Below are 20234 nucleotides of genomic sequence, written 5' to 3'. Positions count from 1 at the left end.
CTCCACCTCTTCACTCCCGATTCCCAACTCAGCACCTGGAGAACAGGTGGCAAATAACCGCTGCGACTAGCCCCACGGCACTGATTACTGCTTCAAGGGCCAAAGGACAGCACGCCCCGGTCTCAGACTCACTGGCCTCCAGGATGAACCGCACACAGTGGATGAGGGAGCAGGCGTGGGTCACCATGTCGGGCGCGGCCAGCAGGCTCCAGAGGCCAGGCAGCTGCAGGGCCAGGCAGCAGCAGTCCAGGCCTGCCTGCAGGTCCAGGCTCAGCGGAACCCGCGCGTGGATCAGATGCCACGACAGCGCCTGCGGGGCGGCTCGTGTGAAGGAAGGCCCCGCTGGCGGGCACGTCCAGACCTCCCTCAGGAGCCACGGCTCTGGGGCCACCACTCCCAGCCCCTCCTGTCCAGCCCTGATCCGCCTGCTCACTGGGGGACGCCCGCCTCACCTGGCTGCCCTGTCTTCAGCCTCCGGCCTCTGGTGCTGACCACTCAGGCCGCGGGCCAGGCCCTCCCCTAGCCCCCAGCCCACAGCCTGGGGGCTCCCACAGCCCGGGGTCTGGCCTCGGCCACAGTCATGGAGGCTGGACCTGACAGCGAGGCTGGGTGGGCTGCTTCCCAGCGGGTAGAGCCTCTCAGCCCGGCTTCCCGCGTCTGTGAAACGGGACCAACAGCTCTCACAGGGCTGGACTGAGTCCTGAACCGGACGCAGCAGGGAGGGCCGCCCTGCCCATGACAACGGCAGCGGCCTCTGTGCGTCACCAGGGGCCTGTGTGCCAGCCTTCCTGCGGCCCCCACTCCTGACGGCTGCGGCCACAGCACTCTGGCTCGAGCAGGGCCTGGCTGCTCACCCCAGGAACATGCGTGCGAGTGCCCTCGGCACGCTGGTGGCCCCCGCTGTCAGGCGGCAGCGGTGTGGGCACCCTTCAGGTGTCTGTCTCCCCGGATGCAGGCCGGACGGACCCTTCTCCAGAAGGCGTATGAAAGGACCGTGCCCCACCGTGTGCACACATTTTGGGGGTATTTATAAGTGTTAACACCAATAGAATGGTCAATTCCCCACAGCTGAAATAGCAGGCTTATTGCTCAATTTAAAATAACAAATTTCTCAGATCATTACTTTTTAAGTATCTAAAATTAGAATACACACGACTTTTTCTCCCTGGAAAAAATATTAAATGGATGGTTTGTACTAAATGAAAAAACTATCTTGGCATCAAGGAAACAGATTCACAAATAAGTGAACAAGGCCTCCCCACCTGGTACCTGGGAGACCCCGGGCAGGAGGCCAGGTCCAGGTCTGACTAAGAGCCCACCCACCCCACACCCCCACAACCCAGAGGCAGAGACGAGGGGGGCTGCTGCCAACCTCACGAGGCAAACTGCACAACGGGGCAACAGGAGGTGTGACCGCACTCAGCAGAGCGGGGATGGGCGTGCTGCAGGACACGGTCACTGCGGAAAGGACGGGCCTCAGGCGTCAGGCCAGCACCGCTCTGGGATTCAGACAGAGGGGCCTCCTCCCTCCATGGGCGGCGCCCTCAGACTTCCTGCCGCTCTGGGCCTGAGTTCCCGAGCTGCGGCTTACCTCGAGAGTCGTGACCACAAACTTCACGGTATCCCTCTCCTTCTCAGGAGGAAGGTGCAAATGGCTGGGCAGCCTGGGGAACACCAGCAGGTACTGGCCCAGGGCCCGGGCCAGGGTGGTCAGAGTCCGATACAGTGCAGCATCCCCTGAAACAGAAGGCCCCGTGGGTGGACGAGCCCCAGCAGAGGCCTGACCTTCCCTGCAAATGTGATGGCGGCTGGAGACACGGCTCCCGGAGCACACCGCACACACCCCGCCATCCCACGCGCCCAGGCCCCGTGCTCCCAAGGCCGAGACTGCACTCCTCGGGGCCTGGAATTTGTGCCACGTCAAAGAAAGGCAAAGCGGGAAACACACCAAGGACACGCAAAGCCCGGACCCGGAGCGGGCTCCCGGCGCCTCTGTAAATGCAGCGGCGGATTAACGCACAGCACCCACTGTACCTCCACACGGTGCAAAGCCTGGCACTGGCTCTGCCGCCCTTTATGAAAGGAAGAGGAGCTTTCAGCTTACTTACCAAAGAGCTCACCCAGCTTGCTCCAGTAGGCGGTGGGCTGCACAGGAAGGAACGGCTGGAAAGCTTGGTGCACAGCGGGGAGCTGCTGGACCACAACGCGCACACGGTCCAGAGTCGCCGTGCGAGCTGCTTCAAAGAGCGGGCTCCGCTGGCCCCCTGAGATCTCACGCAGGCCCAGGCCCAGGCACGGAGCCAACAGGCTCAGGTTGAACTCCTGAATTGGGGCATTAGAGGTTGAACAATGACTGTGACACATGTTCAGTTGGGCAAGAGACACACAGCAGAGGAGGGAAGAACACAGACATTAGGAGACGGCAGATAAGCAGGGCGTCAGAGACGTGTTAACAAGTGTATTCTCCCACTTCTTTCACAGATAACCGAATACCCCCGTCCAACATCCGACCAGTGAGTTTGTTTCTGGACTCTACTGGGTCCTTCAATTTTTATTTACTTATTTTGGCTGAGCCATGAGGCATGTGTGATCTCAGCTCCCCAACCAAGGGTGGAACCCACGCTCCCGAAGGGAAGCGCAGAATCCTAACCATTCGACAGCCAGGGAGGTCCTGGTACTTTAATTTTCAAGAGGTGTTTCTGCCTTCATATTTATCTAAAGTCAAAAATTTAATATGATGGAATTTTAACTGATACAGATACAAAATCAAGTTGATGTGCCACCCAGGAAATCAGTGGAATACCAAACGTCTCCAATGTTTGAAAAAGACAAGTGACGTTTCAAAAGCAGCTGAAAGAAATCAAAGCAGGCATGGAAATGTGGCAAGTTTGATTGGAAAAACGGCATTCATTCAATAATGCTTCAATTTGTATTGCGCTCTGCCAGCTTTTGAAAGCCACTTAAGGACCCTTCTGGCCGATCTTTAGTTAACGTTCAGAAACGCGTCATCACCAGCGACCTCTGGTACAGCCGTTACAGCTGAGCCTTTCTTTAAAGCTGTTAAAAGTCTAGTTAGCAAATTTGGAAAATTAAATCGGTTATTAAGCAAGCTTGTCATTTACCAGCAAATCAGCTTTCACTGAACGGCTCTTAAAATGATTTTAGCACACTGATTCTCCTGTTCTTTTTCCACGGAGCGTTTGTTTCTGCACTGATGGAGGATCAGTACGCGGCTCCGTGGCTGCACCCTGAGGCTCTCCATGTCGCGCCTGGACTGTCCCCGGACCCCTGCTTCACTCCCACTTGGTCTATTCAAGGCAGCACCACGACACAGAAAGGTTTATCAGCTGCTGGTCCCAGGAGGTCTGAGAAGGGACCCGCCAAGACTGCAGCCGCGCCACACAGCAGCCTGCGGGACGCCTCGGGAGGGCGGGGGCTTCCCTGCATGCACTGGGTGCAGCGAGGGGCCCCCATTCCATGCAGGGAGGGGCTTCCTAACTGCCAGAACATCATCAAGGAGTCTATTAAATCACGCACCACAACACCATCCTGATACCGCCTCTCATGAGCACGAGACAAGCAGTCAGAACTCATTACAATTCAAGGGAACCTGCTTCCTTCAGATTCCCAGGCGGCACTAGTAGCAAAGAATCTACCTGCCAACACAGGAGACGCAAGAGATGAAGTTTGATCCCTGGGCTGGGAAGATCCCCTGGAGAAGGAAATGGCAACCCATTCCAGTATTCTTGGCCTGGAGAATGCCATGGGCAGAGGAGCCTGGCGGGCTACAGTCCATGGGGTCGCAAAAGTTGGACACGACTGAGTGACTAACACTTAAACTTTCTTCCTTTAATTGCGTGAAAGGGTGAGTCAAACACAACTCCCCCCTTCAGGACTCTCAGGGGGCTGGGATCACACGCTGCCCTGCCTGGATCAGGTTCTCTGCCTTTAAGGCACAAGGTGAGGGGTACACGCCACGAGCAAGTCACGCGGCAGTGGAACAAAGCAGGCCCGAGTGCGCAACCCAAGCGACACGGGGCCCTGGCGTCCCGGCCCCGCCGTACCGAGTGCATCATGAAGGCGCCCAGGTCACCCGCGGGGATCCGGCTCACCAGCTCTGCGCCTTCCAGCAGGGCAGAGTCTGACCGAGTCCAGCACTGGGACTTCACCAGCCGCACGTACCAGTCCTGGGCAGAAGAGGGGGAGACGGCAGGCTGGATTGCGCAGGGCTCTCAAGAGGCTTCAACCTGACCACCACCGTGTTTCCAGGCTGACCAACCCTCACGTCCCACGGCCCAACCCAAGGACACCGGGCCGTCCCCAGGCCGTGACTACACCCTCAGCAAAGCCGGATACCGGCCATTCTCCACCCCGCAGGCCTTCCTATGGGAACGGCCACGAGGGCGGTGACGAGGGCTTGTCACCTGTCTGCACTGCCTCCCCTCATCTGCTGAAGGCGCCACTGTCCCTGAGCCTCAGCCGTGCCCCGAGGGCAGCGGGCCCACCTCTGCCCACCCTGCTGGGCATTGCACCTATCGCCTCCAGAGGTCTGCTCTGCTCCTTCTCCCCAGGGCCAGTGCCATGGATGTGAGGACAAGTCATGCCTGAGAACTGCAGCCCGGGCCTCGCTAGTCTCTGCTTGGGCTGCTGGATTCTGGGGTCCACTCTACCAGGGCTCTGAATGGGCCCCAGCTCTGAGGTGAGTGGGGAGGGTGATACCGGGGCCCGCGGGTTGGGCGTGGATACGCACAGGTCAGCAGGCCTAAGCAGAGGAGACAGCTCCGGTGGGTGGGCCGCAGACACCGTGTTCTGATTCTCCCATTGACCACCTGACCCTCAGGCCCTGCTAAAGGCCAGGGCTGGAGTGCACGGCCCTGTCACTGATGCAGCTGTGCCCATCACTGGCAAGAAACAAGGCCGGCTGAGCACCCTCGGGGGCCGCGCTGGGCGCCAGACGGCCTGCCACCTGAGCCACCCCGCGGCCAAGGCAGACAGCGGTCCTCAGCCACCCGAGGGCCCGGGGTCACACAGAGACACTTACTTTGTCAGGATTCACTGCCTCCAGTGCCAGGGGCCCGTCCCCGTCCAGGGGGTGGGATGTGACCGGGGGCATGGGGCCACGCGAGCCCGGTGCGGTGGCGAGACGAAGCCTGTCCAGCAGGGAGTAGAGCCTCTGGTGCCTGGAAGCCAATCGCACGCAGGTTAGAAGCCACACGGGCTCGTCCAGCGAGGTGAGACATGCCTGAAACTGTGCAGAGCTGTTTCTCATCAACGCTCACACAAGTCACGATGCAAAGTCAGGCTCAGCTGACGGCTAACAGCCACAGAGACATGGCCCGTCAGCATTCTTCAGAAACCTCACTTAACACTAAACAGCGCCGCAGGGAACACACAGCATAACAGCACATACATAAAGCACAACAGACCAGGTGAGACCCCAGTGCTCAGAATCCACTTCATCTCCACACAATACACAATTCATACCCATCTACACCCATTTCATAAACAATCACCTCATCTGGCACAGGGTATCTTTATTCTTCCTCGTCTAGGGATGAAAAGAGGAAGTTTGACCTCCCATCACTTGTTTTGAGAACAACGTCCTGACGCAGACTACAATGTAAGTCACTGCGTACTGACAAGTCACCTAAGGCCACACACTGCCCATCAAGTCCTGTCCCCCTGAGTTAAACCATCCACTGCTGCTCCAGAGACTGCAGCACAGCACACGGACCCAGCGCTCTTGCGCACACCTTCCCCACTGTGCAGAGAGAACGTAAAGCTCCCTTTTGTTTATCCTGCAGTGATGGAAACACTCATGTGACAGATACCAGGATTTCTGATAAAGGCCTCTAAGGCTCTGCAGACAAAATGAGGTGATTGCTCTGGAGAGAGAACGCTGATGAGCTGCAGACATACTTCCAGGCAACGTGTCTCAGCTCTGCCATCTGACTCAGTGATCAGATCACAGGTTCTGACCCTCACTGAGACAGAGGTGGCCACTGGCTCTGCACTCAGAGCACACAGTAAGTGAGGCTGCACGAACACGCGCCTTCTCAGCCACGGGCACTAACACGGCCCAGCGGGCCTGCTCTCTGGACACAGACACTGGGTTATTTCGAAGGCTCTCTCGAGGCCCGTCTCCCGCCTAGAACGCACGTCCCTCCACGCCCTCGCGAACCCGCGCCTCTGCACCCGCGGCGAGGAGCCCGGCCCTGAGTTACCTCTGTGCTAATCCGCTGCCCTGCAGGTGCTCCTGGATCCGGATCAGCTCCTCCACCGGCAGCTGGGCCGTGCTGCTCTAGAGGAGACAAGACCGCGTCAGTGTGCGCAACGCAGGGGAGGTCAGAACCACCATACTCGTCTACAAAACACAAACGCTGCATCCAACTCCCGGGAGCAGAGGGGGACTGGAAGCACAGAAGCACCAACGTTGGACACATAAGAAGGACCAACGCAGCCACGCTGCCCACGTCCCTGGGGCCGTGAAGACGCCGCCTGTCGGGGGGGGGGGGGGGACCAGCCCGCCATTCCACCTGCCCTGCTAAGTTTCCAGTAAAAGTCAACCCTCAGTGTTATTTCCTAGTACCTGTAAATTCGCAGCCAAAAGCATTTCCACCCGGCGACAAGCAAGGGTGTCGACCATGCGAGCCAGCACACGGAACGGCGTGCACAAAAGCTTGTCCACGTACAGCGTCAGCACGGCGCCCGACTGGCTCAGGTGGATCCCTTCCAGGCACTGGAGAGTTCTCTTCAGCATGGTGGGCTGCGGAGCGAGAGGAGGAGAGAGACGAGGGTAGCGGGTTTGCCCAGTGCAAAGAATGGGTTAGGGAAAAAAACCAATAGGGGCTTCCCCAGTAGCTCGGTGGTAAAGAATCCATCTGTCAACGCAGGAGACACGGGTTCGACCCCTGATGCGGGAGGGGCAACACAGCCCGTGCCCGAAACGTTGGGGCCTCTGCTCCAGTCCAGGAGCTGCAACTACTGCAGCCCGCGCGCCCCCGGGCCCGCCTCCCGCAGCGCAAGAAGCCACCGCAAGACGGCCGCGCGCCACAACCAAGGGTCGCCCACACTCACAGCAACCACACAGCACCAGCACCCAGCACAGCCGGCACCCGGGAGACTCACAGCTGCAAGGTTTTCACAGCGAGACTGAATTGCCTGGATGAAAAGGCCACTCGCGGCGGAATTCCGATGGATGGCGCTGATGAAGTCCTGAACAGGAGGCTCGTGCGACAGGCTGATCAGGTCTTGAATGTGGTTCACGATGAGCCACGTTAAGTGCTCTGAATCATGCAGGTTCTGGCACTGAGGACAAAGCCAGCAATGAGAGGCCACCATCTAGTGGACACGGCGGCAGCACTTGGCGACGCCACAGAAGAGGCCAGGAGGGGCAGGAAGGAGAGAACCGGTTCCAAACTACAGCCCTCACTGAAAATACCTACTGTCTGAACAGCGATACCAACGAGTTCGAAACACACTTCATGGAGCCTGACCCCCACCCCCAGCAACCAAACACCGTGGCCGTGACATTCCATCAGGACCCAGGGACGTGCACTCCAGCAGCACAGCCCCCAGGACTAAGGAGCGCGGGGGTGTGGGGCACCCAGGGCAGTGATGACCATGTGAGACTCCAGGGCAGGTGGCATCCAGCCAGGGTGCACCCTGCATCCTCCAGGCCTCGGTCTGGCCTCCCGACGGGAGCGCTCCAATTACACTTGCTCCAGCTTTGTGACAAGTCAGTGGAAAAAAGGAATTCCCTGTTCATTGTCAGTTTTTTGATAGAGTTTCTGAATCTACAATATGAATGAGTCCACATATTCGATGGACCTTAAGGGAAGATATTTCATATAAGATTTATAAGGAGATAAAAAATACACATTTTTAAATATGTATGTTGCCTTTTCATTATAATTCCTGATTCTAGGCAGAAATTGTAAAAGCTAAATTTTCTGCCATCGCGTTAATGATTAATACTTTTCATGTGGGATAATCTGATAGTATTAACTTATATTTTTCTTACTTTTCTGTGAAAACAGCATTATATAATTATACCAAATTATTTTAAAAAGTAGAACAAGGATAGAAAGCAAGAACAAGATAGAAAAACTACTTCAACAACAAGAATGTAAAGCAAAGTGTAAGTATTAACAAACTGCAAGTATTAACAAACTGCTCTCTCGGCAGAAAAGAGCTCTGCTGGGTGTGGGCGGAGGGAAGCACCTCATGTCTGCTCCGGAGGCAGGTGGAGGTTCTCCATGCACCTGGAGAAAGTATCAAACCTCAACGAGGTGGAACATCGGGTTCTCTCTGCGTAACAACCATCAAGGTTTGATTTTCTTCTGTTTGCTTATTTGGTTTTTGCAAACTTACTGTGTTAAACAAGAGAGGACTGTAGTTTTATGGTCAAAAATACTACAAGAGTCATATTTTAAAAGAATGCCATTCCAACAGGAATCGATTTAAAACATGGCAATTAACTTCTGAAAACCTTTTCCACAGACTAAAATAATTTTTAATCAGAACCCCACTCAGTCAAATTTGTAGTTTCTTCCCATTATTCCTGTTGCTGAAGACAACAAAGGTGCCAGCGCTGCCAGTGCTGCCAGTGCCCCGAGTGAGTGATGGCTGCTGCTGCTGCTCGTGTCCGACTCTGCGACCCCGTGGACGGCAGCCCACCAGGCTCCTCCGTCCCTGGGATTCTCCAGGCAAGAATACTGGAGTGGGTTGCCATTTCCTTCTCCAATGCATGCATGCATGCTAAGTCGCTTCAGTCGTGTCCGACTCTGTGCAACCCCATGGACGGCAGCCCACCAGGCTCCTCTGTCCTCGGGTTCTCTAGGCAAGAGTACTGGAGTGGGTTGCCAATTCCTTTTCCAAGTGATAGCTGACCCAGCCTTTTACAGACAAACTTACTCCTGGGACCAGACTCCAAGTCTGATTTCTAGTTCTAATTAGGAGCGGGATTCAAATTTGGCTTTTCACTGGCGGGACGCTGGAACAGCGGAAGTCAGTCTGTAGCGGCGTCACCCACACGAACCCTGGACCCCGCCACTACCGGCATTTGCACACTTACGACATAGTCACAGAAGAGAATGAGGGCGCCTCTTCGCACAATTTCTCTATTGCACATCCCCAGCTTGGAAGCCATGTCGGGATCCTCGTCCTCTCCAGACATCTCTGGGCTCAGCGACTTCGTGCTGGACAAGCTGCGTCGTCTAGAAGGAGCAACAGAAGCTCTGATGGTGTTTCTGAGATGGCAGCGAGCTTATTTTCAAAACAATGAAGACGATTATTGCTCTGTCCCAGTTCTAAAGCAGTCAATTTACTTTTACAAACAGCCACACCAGAATGATGTGTGTAAGACCCACTCTTAGTGATCTACTCCTGAGCTATGGGATAAAGCACACGTGGAAAACTAGAGAAAAGAGAAGACTTAACAGGCAGAAAACTAAACTGCTCGACTGAAAGGCCAAGTCCACCCTGAAGCGGCACGCTCGGTCGGTGCTCCTATCTCATCGGCGGCACCTGATCGCACAGCTATAGCTTCTGGAACGCCCTGAAAGCTGCCAGGAGCCAGGAGAAAACCTCCCCACGTCCACGTTTCACTCTTCAGTGGCCAGCCCTGAACATGCCCGCAGTGTCCGTGTTATCATGGAAATCCCAATTAAAAGCATTTCTGCAAAATTAACCCTTCACCAGTGAAGGTCACTTCAGTTCACGTTTACTTTTCACCTTTTTTTTTCCCCTAAGGACATGGGAATTATGAACTCTGAGATTCTCAATGCTGGCCACCACTTTAAAACACAGCAGCTGCCGTTCTCGCAAACTGACTCGAGGGTCAGTAAGACAAGCCCCTCACCTCATCAGCCAAGGCTTAGCAGAGATGGAGATGACATCAGGACTAGGATATTCTGAAATGTGTCAGTTTTCTCTACTAACATCTCAGCATTTGGAGGATAACTGGCATAAAAAATTCTACAGGTTAAAAAAAACTTTAATTACCATTTCTGTTTTTCAACGAGAGAATGGATAAGCGGACGTGCACACAATGCGATACGATGCAACAATCACAAGAAACCAGTTCTGACATATCATGTGCAACATAGTGAATGAACCTTAAACACACTGAGCTAAGTGACAGAAGCCAGACTCAGGAGGGTACAGACACGGGCTTCCATCCACAGGGCGTTCTGCAAGAGGCTACACATGGAGACAGAACGCGGGGTGACGGTTCCCGAGGGCGCGCGGGGGAGGGGTGATGGCACCCGGAATGGGAGCGCCTGTTGTGACGGTACTGTTCTGAACCTTGCTTGTGGTGGGCGACCTGACCTCACTGGGCACAGAAGACAGCACTCACTGCACCGCAAATTATACGTCAACAGAAACCTTTCCTTTCTCAGTCAGCCCTCCTGCCAGCCCCAACACGACCTGCATTCAAGCTGTAATTCTGTGTTCTGCCATGGTATAGCCGTACGGGAAAGAGCCTCTGAAGATGGACGAGAGAATGTGCAATTCAAAAATATTAGCGGTGGACACAAAGAAGGTCCAATGTCAACCCAAATTTGGTCCCAGTTTGTAGGAAGGCGAGGCCCCAAGACAGATGCTGCCAGCTATTGATAGCAAACAATCTTCTCAAATAAAAGATGGCTGCATATGCAGGACCTTAACCGTCCACGTGACAGTAGAAAGCAAAGGATAAGCCCATGATGATGCAGACCCCCAAATAAGGAGCAGAGCAGAGCAGACCCCACTGTGGCAGCCATGGGTACTTCCAGGACGCGTGGCCTGGGAGCCCAGGCTCATCTGAGAGCCTGGGTACAGGCTGGGCTGGGTACAGAACCTCGGTAACAGTTTGATGAAGCAGTTCTATATCTGCAGAGTATACAGATTAAAAAAAAATTATAATGACTTGTACTACTCTGTATCCCAAATCCTAGTAATTCACGTTCGCCTTTTGGAAATGGACATGCGTCATAACAAACAGATAAGGACACCAAAGAAAGGAAAATTACAGCACAGCATTCTTGATGAAGACAGATGCAAACAGCTCAACAAGACACCAGCAAAGCGAACGCAACGGAACATTAAAAAGATCACGTATCATGATAAGTGGCATTTATTCTAGGGATGCCAAGGATGGTTCAACATCTGTAAATCAACCAATGAAATACATCATATTAACAAAATGAAGAATAAAAAATATATGATCATCTCAATGGATGTGGAAGAAGCATTTAAGAAAGTTCTACATTTACTTATGATTAAAAAAAAAACTCTCAGTAAAACGGGTACAGAGAGAACATACGTCAACATAATAAAGGCCGTATATGGCAAGCCCACAGCTAACATTATACTCAGTGGTGAAAAGTTGAAAGCTCTTCCTCTAAGATCAGGAATAAGACAAGGGTGCCCGTTTTCACAACTTTAATTCAACACAGTGTTGGACGTCCTAACCATAACAGAAGGCAAGAAAAAAAAATAAAAGGCATTCAAGTCAGAAAGATGTATAACTTTCACTGCTTGCAAGTGAGATGATACTATACATAGAAAACCTAAGGAGTCCACTATAGACCTGTTAGAAATAATCAGTTCAGTAAAACTTCAGCATACATAATCAATACAGTAAGTCCCCTATGTACGAGTGAGTTCTGTTCTAAGGTGCATTCCCAAGTCCAACAAAGTTGGCCTAAGTACTCAACTAACGCAATCAGCTCTGTAAGCTCACTGTAATATAATGGGTTTATAAATACCTTTCACACAAATAACACATTGAAATACATACAAAAAATGAAGAAATCTTAAAAGTATAGTACCTTGAAAAGTACAGTACAACAGCAGACACACAGGGGTTGGCCCTGAGTGAACAGACAAGAAAAGTTACTGACTGGAGAGGGAGAGAGGGTGGGAGATGGGAGAGCAGAAGGATCGTCAGCAAGAGGAGATGGAGGGGGAGATGCAGTTTCACTCATGCCTGATATTGATGGCACAGGTTCTGGTTCCTTGCTGGATTCAATTCTATCTACTCCTTTGAAAAAAATGATCCAGTGATGTCTGGGTAGTAGCTTTCCCCTCTCATCACAGATGATATCCTGGTCTTGAAATAAAGATCCTATACTACTGGACCCTACACAGTACTGTCAAGCACACAAAAGCACAGCCGTTTGTAGACGATGCATATGTGTGACAATGTACACCAGACACATGACCCTTATAGGACTGAACACGTGAACGCACATTTGCGTCTTTGAAAGCTCACAACTTGAGGGCTCGTATGTAGGGGACTTATTGTATGCAGAAATCTGTGGCACTTTTATACACTAATAACAAACTATCACAAAGAGAAATTAATGAAATCCCATTAACAACTTCATCAAAAATAATAAAATAGGAATAAATTTAACCAAGGAGGTGAAACTTTGAGACACTGATGAAAGAAACTAAAAGTGGAAAGATATTCCTTGCTCATGGATTAGAAGAATTAATCCTGTTAAAGAACTTCCAGGTGGCTCAGACCCACCTGCAAGGTAGGAGATGCAGGTTCAATCCCTAAGTCAGAAAGACCCCCTAGAAAAGGAAATGGCCACCCACTCTAGTATTCCTGCCTGGGAAATGCCATGGACAGAGGAGCATGACAGGCTACAGTCCATGGGGGTCCCACAGAGTCGGACACAACTGAATGACTAAACAACAATATTGTTAAAATGCCCACAACACACAAAGCAACCTATAAATTCACTGCAATCCCTATCCAAATTCCAGTGGCATTTTTCACAGAACTTAAACCAAAAATTCTAAAATTCACACAGAACCTATAAAAGACTCTGAAGAGCCAACGCAAGCTTGAGAAATAAGAACAAAACTGGAGGTATCGTGCTCCCTGATTTCAAACTACACAACCTACAGTAATCAAAACAATACGGCACTGACCTAAACCCAGACGCACAGACCAATGAAACAGCACACAGAGTCCAGAAATGAATGCACACTAAGACGACAGTTTAAGCTGTAACAGGTGAAATAAACAAGGGGGGGACCACATATGCACACATGCATGTTAACTTGTGACTGTCGGCAAGTTACCTAACTTCTCTGGGAAAAGAAGTTATCTTGTCTGTAATATACGCACATTACTAGAGTTTTAATAACTTATTATAACAGGAAGCCCTTAAAACAATACCTGGCTGACACTTGGTGCTATATAAGTGCTTGTGATCTATACATAAAAGGGTTTTACCAACATATTATTATTGCTTCTATTATCAGGGTAATTAAATCACTAACTCATGTTAGTGCTGGGAATACAATAAGGGCCCTTGTGGGGATTATATTCTAAGGGGGAGAGAGAGAGAGATGGAAACCAAATTGCCACTCAAATAAATATCAAATGACAGTCTCAACACATGCCACAAAAAAGAGGCAAAGGGTGCTCGCTTCGGCAGCACATATACTAAAAACAGAGGCAAAGGCTGCGGTGAGAGCAGACAGTGTGAGACTTCAGCAACCGAAGAGAAATCAGGAAGCTTGCCCAAGGAAGCAGTGACTGAGCTAAGAACCAAGGATGGACTAGCTTCCTGTATCTGCTAACATATGGAGAGAAACCAGGAAAACGTAAGTTCGACTGTAAAAATCTTGCAAAAACCAAATCAGCATCACAAAGCTGAGGTCTGTGCCTCAAAGCCCATCCACTCTCGCTAATTCTCGGTAATGCTGTTTCATAAGGGGTGGCCCACGACCTTCAACCTCTCACCCGGAAACTCTTGTGTCCCCATTTCCTGTTATTCTACTTCCCTCTAGAGCAGACCTCCTCCCCACCACTGTTTGGAGCTGCTCTCTAAAGGCCCTGGCCCATCTTTCTTCCTTCACTTCTATTTTGAAAACTTTCAAGCCAACAGAAAAACTGAAAGAAAAATTCAATTAACAGTCACATACTCTTCACCTAGATTCAACTACTAGTAAGTCACCACTTTTGTGCTCAGGCACACGCACACACACACATACTCACTTTACACGTGCACATGCTCTACACACACACATGTACACTCCACATACATGCAGTTCTGGGGCCTGCACCATTCAAGAGTCATCTGCAGGTCAAGAGACTGCGCCCCTAAATGCCTCGGCAGGTGTAAGAACTACTCAAAACCCAAAGCAACAGCAGGTTATGTAGAGCTCACATTCGAATGCACTCTGTTGTCCCAATACTGTCCTTTCTCGTGGTTTCATCCCCCAGATCTGGAACGCAACTGAGGATCACAGAATTGCACTTGTCTGTCCCACATCCTTATGTCTTTTCACCCAAACACTCAGTTCCACACAGCCCACGACACTGTCCCACACTGCTGGAGAGCCCACATGAGCCTTCTGTGGAAGGCTGTCCATGTCACCAGGCCGGGGTCAGCCCTCCCATCTCCTCCGGAAGCCGCTCTGGGTCCGCCTCTGCCCTCACCACGCCCCACAGGTCAAGAGGAGGCAGAAGACGAGGTAGAGAGTCGGGGGGCTGAGAAGCTCTGCAGAGGGGCAGACGGGTCCATTACGGTGGTGGGTGCCGTTTCACTTCTGTCCGCCCGCCCAGCACCCATGGGTACTCACAGCTAGCTCAGGGCCCGCCCCACCTAGGTCTGCCTGGTATGACGGGGAGGTCGTGGTGAGACTCCCCAGACTCGTTCTGGGCAGGTGGCAAGAACACAAGAGGCCAGCACCCCAATTCCTGAGTACCCGGCCATCAGGTCCAACAGTGGGCCTGGTCCTTGGAACAAGCCCTCGTTACTCTTGAGGCACAATCTTCAGAAGGACATACGGCCTCGGTACAGAGCAGGCCCCTCAGACCAGACACCGGCCACCCCAGGAGCAGGGCAGAAATGCAGAGTCCCGGGCCCCCGCTCTTGGGGTGAATCGAACCTGATCTGAACGAGCCCCCCTGGCGAAGCTCTCAAGGAAGGACTCTGACTCTCTGTTCCTCACTCTGATGGCATGAAGCCATCGTGGCGGGCTTACACTGTCCTCTAAGCAGGTCAGACACGCAGGGCTCTGCTCCCCCAGCTCGCCGTGAGCACGCGGAGGCCGGAAACCTGACTCCTCCTCCGCACACCCCGCGGTTCACAGCACAGGGCGGTGTGCTTGCACAGGGCTTGTCTCACAGGCCGAGCGGAGAGGGGCTAACCTTGGCCCTGCAGCCTTCTGTTCCCAGAGCTTTCTCTCCTTGAGGGCGGGGGGGCCTCCAGAGTCTTCCAGAAACACTGCCCTGGGGACTCAGTTTTGGGTGGGGGCGGGGAGGGGTGGAGATCAAAGCTTTTATCTCCACATAGGCACTCGTGGCTGGGCAAGAGAGTCAGACCTGAAAACTTTTTACAAAGAAAGGGCCACCCATAATCACATACTTTGTAAGTCGTTCTGAACGACAAAAAATAAGGTAGTTTTGAAACGCTGCTAAATAATGACTGCATTATCTAAGAATAAGCAGAACCACATTTAACTTATAACAAAGTTAGGACGTTGCAACATGTCTGGCTGTGGAACCAATTTAAGAACAAGAACCCAGCAGGAGGGACACAGCATGGCAAGAATGGCCCATAAGACGGAACAGTGTCAAAAGCTTGTGGAGGAAATCACATGTGAAAAGCAGCGGCTGCTTTGAATGCCTGCAGTCAAACCACATTTCCCTGCAATGGTGTCCAGGAAAGAAAGAGGAATGGGCAGCAGAACCTTTCAACGCCTGGGGAAGACCAGCCGAGCTCCGGCTGCCGCGAGCCAGGCGCAGGAGCCGGGCGGGCCTGCCGGGGAGAGCACGCACGTACCTGGGGGTCTGCTGCAGCTCCGCCCACCAGCCGTAGTCGGTGTGGCTGACGAGCAGCAGGACCTGACACCAGAGCAGCACCAGTGCCGGGTGCGTGGGGACCATGGAGCGCACCCGCGCGTTCAGGCTCTCCAGGCTGTAGAAGCCGCCGTCCGCGCTGTCCGTCAGCAGCCTCGAGGCCGCCGCGGTGATCCTCCGGAACGTCCCTGGAAACAACCCGGAATAGAGCGGATTACCGGGACACGTTTGCGCTGCTCGCCGCGGCCCAACGCTTCACAGTCACGAGAAGCTTTTACACCAGAGGGGTGCACGCAGCGCTCCTTCCTACGTTCACACGTTCATGGCACCTGGCACTCAGGAAACTCCAGCCCGACAACTCGCTTCCTTAACCGAGCGGCCATGGAAGCAGGCGCCCCACCGTCCCCTCCTCCCCAGAGAGACCAGGCTCTCCACAGGCTCTGAGCAGGAAGCCTCGCTGGTGCCGACAGTGGACGCGGCCCCACAAAAGAGCAGCAGCCCCTATGCAGCCTGCAGTCAGGTCACCGCAGCCAGGACAGCCCGAGCCACAGCCCTGCAGGCGGGCAGGGCACGGCCGTCTGCAGGCTTCAGCAAGCTGAGGGCCAGGTGGCCCCCACGCCCACCATGGCACACCCACCTGGGTGGCCAGGCAGGCAGGCACCCACGCTCAGCCCTGCACGTCAGCGGCAGACCCAGGCAGGCTCTGCTCCAGCTTCCCCACAGCATCCTCCTTAGGGCCCGGAAGATCCCCCCAGGGGAGAGTGGATTCACGCTCTCTGCTAGCCCACCTCTGGATGGACACGAAGCCAGCTCCACAAGCCATCTCCCTGCCCCGTCCCAGACGCACCCACCCCAGGGACGTGAGGACATGACTTTCTCCACAAAGTAGAAATGCCACTTGGGCGCACACATACAGCGGAACACAGGCCCTTCTGGGAACACCGGGAAGCGAGCTCTGCTTGCAGGAAGGCAGCGAGGGGGCCAGGAGTGCTGCCCGCAGCTGGGCAGGCATCTGGAGGGCGGTGGGGAAGGGCAGGCAACGGGGCGACTGGACAACTCGGCGAGCAGCAGGGAGCCTCACGGTGGCCACAGGCCAGACCCAGCCCTGCCCGCGGCAAAGCGATGCACACTGTCAGCCCGCTGCCGCCCCCCCCGCCCCCCACTTCCATGTGGGGAGCTGGTTTCCCAGCGTTTGTAAAGTGGAGAGCAGGTGCTTTCTTGTCTGTTTGCGCCAGATGGAATCCAACACAGGCCAATGACTGTGGGGCTCATAGCCCTCCTCCAACACGAGGGGTAACAGCGAGAACACAAGGCCCTTACTGAGACTGGTTCCTATTTTAAGAAATAACACCTGAAATGGGCAAATTCAAAGGTTTCAATTTTCAGGGCAGGGGTGAAATTATCGTCACTGTTTAACCAACGCAAAAACAAAAATTACCAACTTTAGATGCTAAAGACACCTTATTTATATAAAAGTACAAGATGTAATTTTATCTCAAAACCAATTAACACAGTAATTCTGCCCCCTAGTGTGCTTAAAAGAAATGGTGTCAAAATACACAAGGAGCTAGAAACAAGGCGTTTATACACACCCATCACCTTTATTTACAAATACTGACAGTACACGGTGATCAAAACCATCCCCAAGAAAAAAAATGCAAAAAGGCAAAATGGTTGTCTGAGAAGGCCTTACAAATAGCTGAGAAAAGAAGAGAAGCAAAAAGCAAAGGAGAAAAGGAAAGATATACCCATCTGAATGCAGAGTTCCAAAGAATAGCAAGGAGAGATAAGAAAGCCTTCCTCAGTGATCAGTGCAAAGAAATAGAGGAAAACAACAGAATGGGAAAGACTAGAGTCTCCTCAAGAAAATTAGAGATACCAAGGGAACATTTCATGTAAAGACGGGCACAATGAAGAACAGAATCGATATGAACCTAATGAAAACAAAAGATACTAAGAAAAAAAAAGATACTAAGAAGAGGTGGCAAGAATACACAGAAAAACTGTACGAAAAAGATCCTGAAGAACCAAATAACCATGACGGTGTGATCACTCACCTAGAGCCAGACATCCTGGAATGCAAAGTCAAGGGGGCCTTAGGAAGCATCACGACGAACAAAGCTAGTGGAGGGGATGGAATTCGAGCGAGCTATTTCAAGTCGTAAATGACGATGCAGAGCACATCATGGGAAACACTGGGCTGGAGAAAGCATAGCCAGAATCAAGATTGCCTGGAGAAATATCAATTACCTCAGATACACAAATGACACCACTCTAATGGCAGAAAGCGAAGAGGAACTAAAGAGCATCTTGATGAAGGTGAAAGAGGAGAGTGAAAAAGCTGGCTTAAAACTCAGCATTCAAAAATCTAAGATCATGGCATCCAGTCCCATCACTTCATGGCAAATAGACGGGGAAAAAATGGAAAAAAGACTTTATTTTCTTGGGTTCCAAAATAACTGCAGATGGTGACTACAGCCATGAATTAAAAGACATTTGCCCCTTGGAAGAAAAACTATGACAAACCTAGAGAGCATATTAAAAAGCAGAGACATTACTTTGCTGACAAAGATCTGTCTAGTCAAAGCTATGGTTTTTCTAATAGTCATGTATGGATGTGAGAGCTGGACCATAAAGAAGGCAGAGCGCCAAAGAATTGATGCTTTTGAACTGTGGTGTTGGAGAAGACTCTTGAGAGTCCATTGGACAGCAAGGAGATCCAACCAGTTCATTAGAAGGACTGATACTGAAGTTGAAGCTCCAATACTTTGGCCACCTGATGTGAAGAACTGACTCATTGGAAAAGACCCTGATGCCAGGAAAGATTGAGGGCAGGAGGAAAAGGGGACGACAGAGGACGAGATGGTTGGATGGCATCACCGACTCCATGGACTTGTTTGAACAAGCTCCGGTAGATGGTGATGGACAGGGAGGCCGGGCGTGCTGCAGTCCATGGGGTCACAGAGTCAGACGTGACTGAGTGACTGAATAAGGAACAATAAGGACCAACCGAACAATCTCCAAAGACATGAGCTGCAAAACCCAGGTGCCCCAATGCCCGGCCGGGGCTCCTGAGCAGGGCACAGCCGCTCACACTCCAGTCCACACATGGCTGTTCCAATTTAACCGAAATTAGACCAAACAAAAGCACTTCAGCCACAGCAGTCACGCTTCCAGAGCCCACGGGCCACGTGCAACCAGAAGCGGCTGGGTTCATGCAGACACAGACACCTGCACACCGCAGGGAGCTGGGCTGGACGGCACTGCGGCGGACGATAAAAATATCCTTCCTGGCTTCTGAGAAAAGGAAGAAGGTTAGAACAACAGGGGAGTGAACACCCTGACTGGCACAGAAAACCCTGGGTGTGGCGAAGGCCGCGGAATGCACCGCTCTTACCAAAGAAGGTGGAGAGCAGCCCCCGATGTAAACTGGGGTCAGATCCACACCAAACGATGGCCAAGTACGAAAGTGACCAACGTGCTAAAAACAACGGATCTTCACATGGCTTAATTAACCTCCCAACTTCACACTTACTGTGGTGGGTTGGTGGGACATAAATCCGAAGATCCACAAAAAGAAAACTGTTTCTGTGTTAAGTAAATAAGGTGGCTTGAAGCTATAACCCATTATCACAAACTCTGGCCACACCCCAGGGCCGAGGACACCCGCAGTCATGTGGCCCAGCTGAGGAGGCATCCCTCCCCGTCACTCTTGGCCCCCTCTGCCTTCCGGCCCCTCTGGCCTTTGCCGCTCTCAGAACTCTCTCCAAAGTGCCAGCTCCTTCTCCTCCAGGCCTCAGCTCTGCGGCCGCCAAGGAGAGCCCGCCTGCCCACCCCGTGCTGCCTGCCACTGTCTTCCGTTTCCTCCTTGGGAGATGTCAGGACCTGCGGCGGCATCTCTGTGCACTGTCTGACTCTTGAGACTGATGGCCACAGAGACAGGAATTACATTAGCTCTACTGACCACTGCACACCCAGGCCCGGCCCAGCAGCGGGGGACTCAGCATCTCTTTACTGAACAAATAAAGGCCGACAATGGTAATGACCTTCTGCTTTAATGGTACGTATCTGCGTGTGTGCTTTAATTTGCATTAAGGTGATACATAGACGAGTGGGATTTGAACTCATGTGTATGTATCACTTTGATGCAAATTAAAAATCCAGTAACAGAGAAGGATTTCTAATTCTACAGGTGCCCTGCCCCATCCCTCAAAAGGCAACTTCTTATCACTCTGCTTTCAGTTCTGGTAGTTACCTTCGAGCTCACCTTAATGCACTTTCATCACCTGCAGCAGACCCTCAAGTTACTCTGTCTACTTCCCTCGCTTCCTGTTGTCGTTTGTCGTTTAGTCACTAAATCATGTCCAACTCTTTGCAACCCCATAAACTGCAGCACGGCAGGCTTCCCTGTCTTTCACCC

The 20234-nt window shown here is 52.3% G+C and overlaps 1 protein-coding gene across 1 annotated transcript in view; it reads right to left on the bottom strand.

The window, feature by feature from the left end:
* Positions 1 to 16826, bottom strand: part of LOC110152652 (huntingtin-like) — a gene marked incomplete at its 5' end in the record, with an annotated part of 31410 nt that extends 14584 nt beyond the window's left edge. Inside the window, 11 exons of the mRNA XM_070462540.1 lie at positions 133 to 310; positions 1592 to 1737; positions 2109 to 2322; positions 4065 to 4187; positions 5042 to 5180; positions 6225 to 6301; positions 6590 to 6766; positions 7129 to 7308; positions 9077 to 9218; positions 15798 to 16002; positions 16729 to 16826. Coding sequence (XP_070318641.1) covers positions 133 to 310; positions 1592 to 1737; positions 2109 to 2322; positions 4065 to 4187; positions 5042 to 5180; positions 6225 to 6301; positions 6590 to 6766; positions 7129 to 7308; positions 9077 to 9218; positions 15798 to 16002; positions 16729 to 16826 — 1679 coding nt within the window. The remainder of the gene's footprint in view (positions 1 to 132; positions 311 to 1591; positions 1738 to 2108; positions 2323 to 4064; positions 4188 to 5041; positions 5181 to 6224; positions 6302 to 6589; positions 6767 to 7128; positions 7309 to 9076; positions 9219 to 15797; positions 16003 to 16728) is intronic.
* Between the last annotated feature and the right edge of the window lie 3408 nt (positions 16827 to 20234).

Source organism: Odocoileus virginianus, unplaced genomic scaffold (assembly GCF_023699985.2).
Source record: "Odocoileus virginianus isolate 20LAN1187 ecotype Illinois unplaced genomic scaffold, Ovbor_1.2 Unplaced_Scaffold_5, whole genome shotgun sequence".
In the NCBI taxonomy this organism is placed as follows: Eukaryota; Metazoa; Chordata; class Mammalia; order Artiodactyla; family Cervidae; genus Odocoileus; species Odocoileus virginianus.
This window is presented reverse-complemented; position numbering and strand designations above follow the sequence as displayed.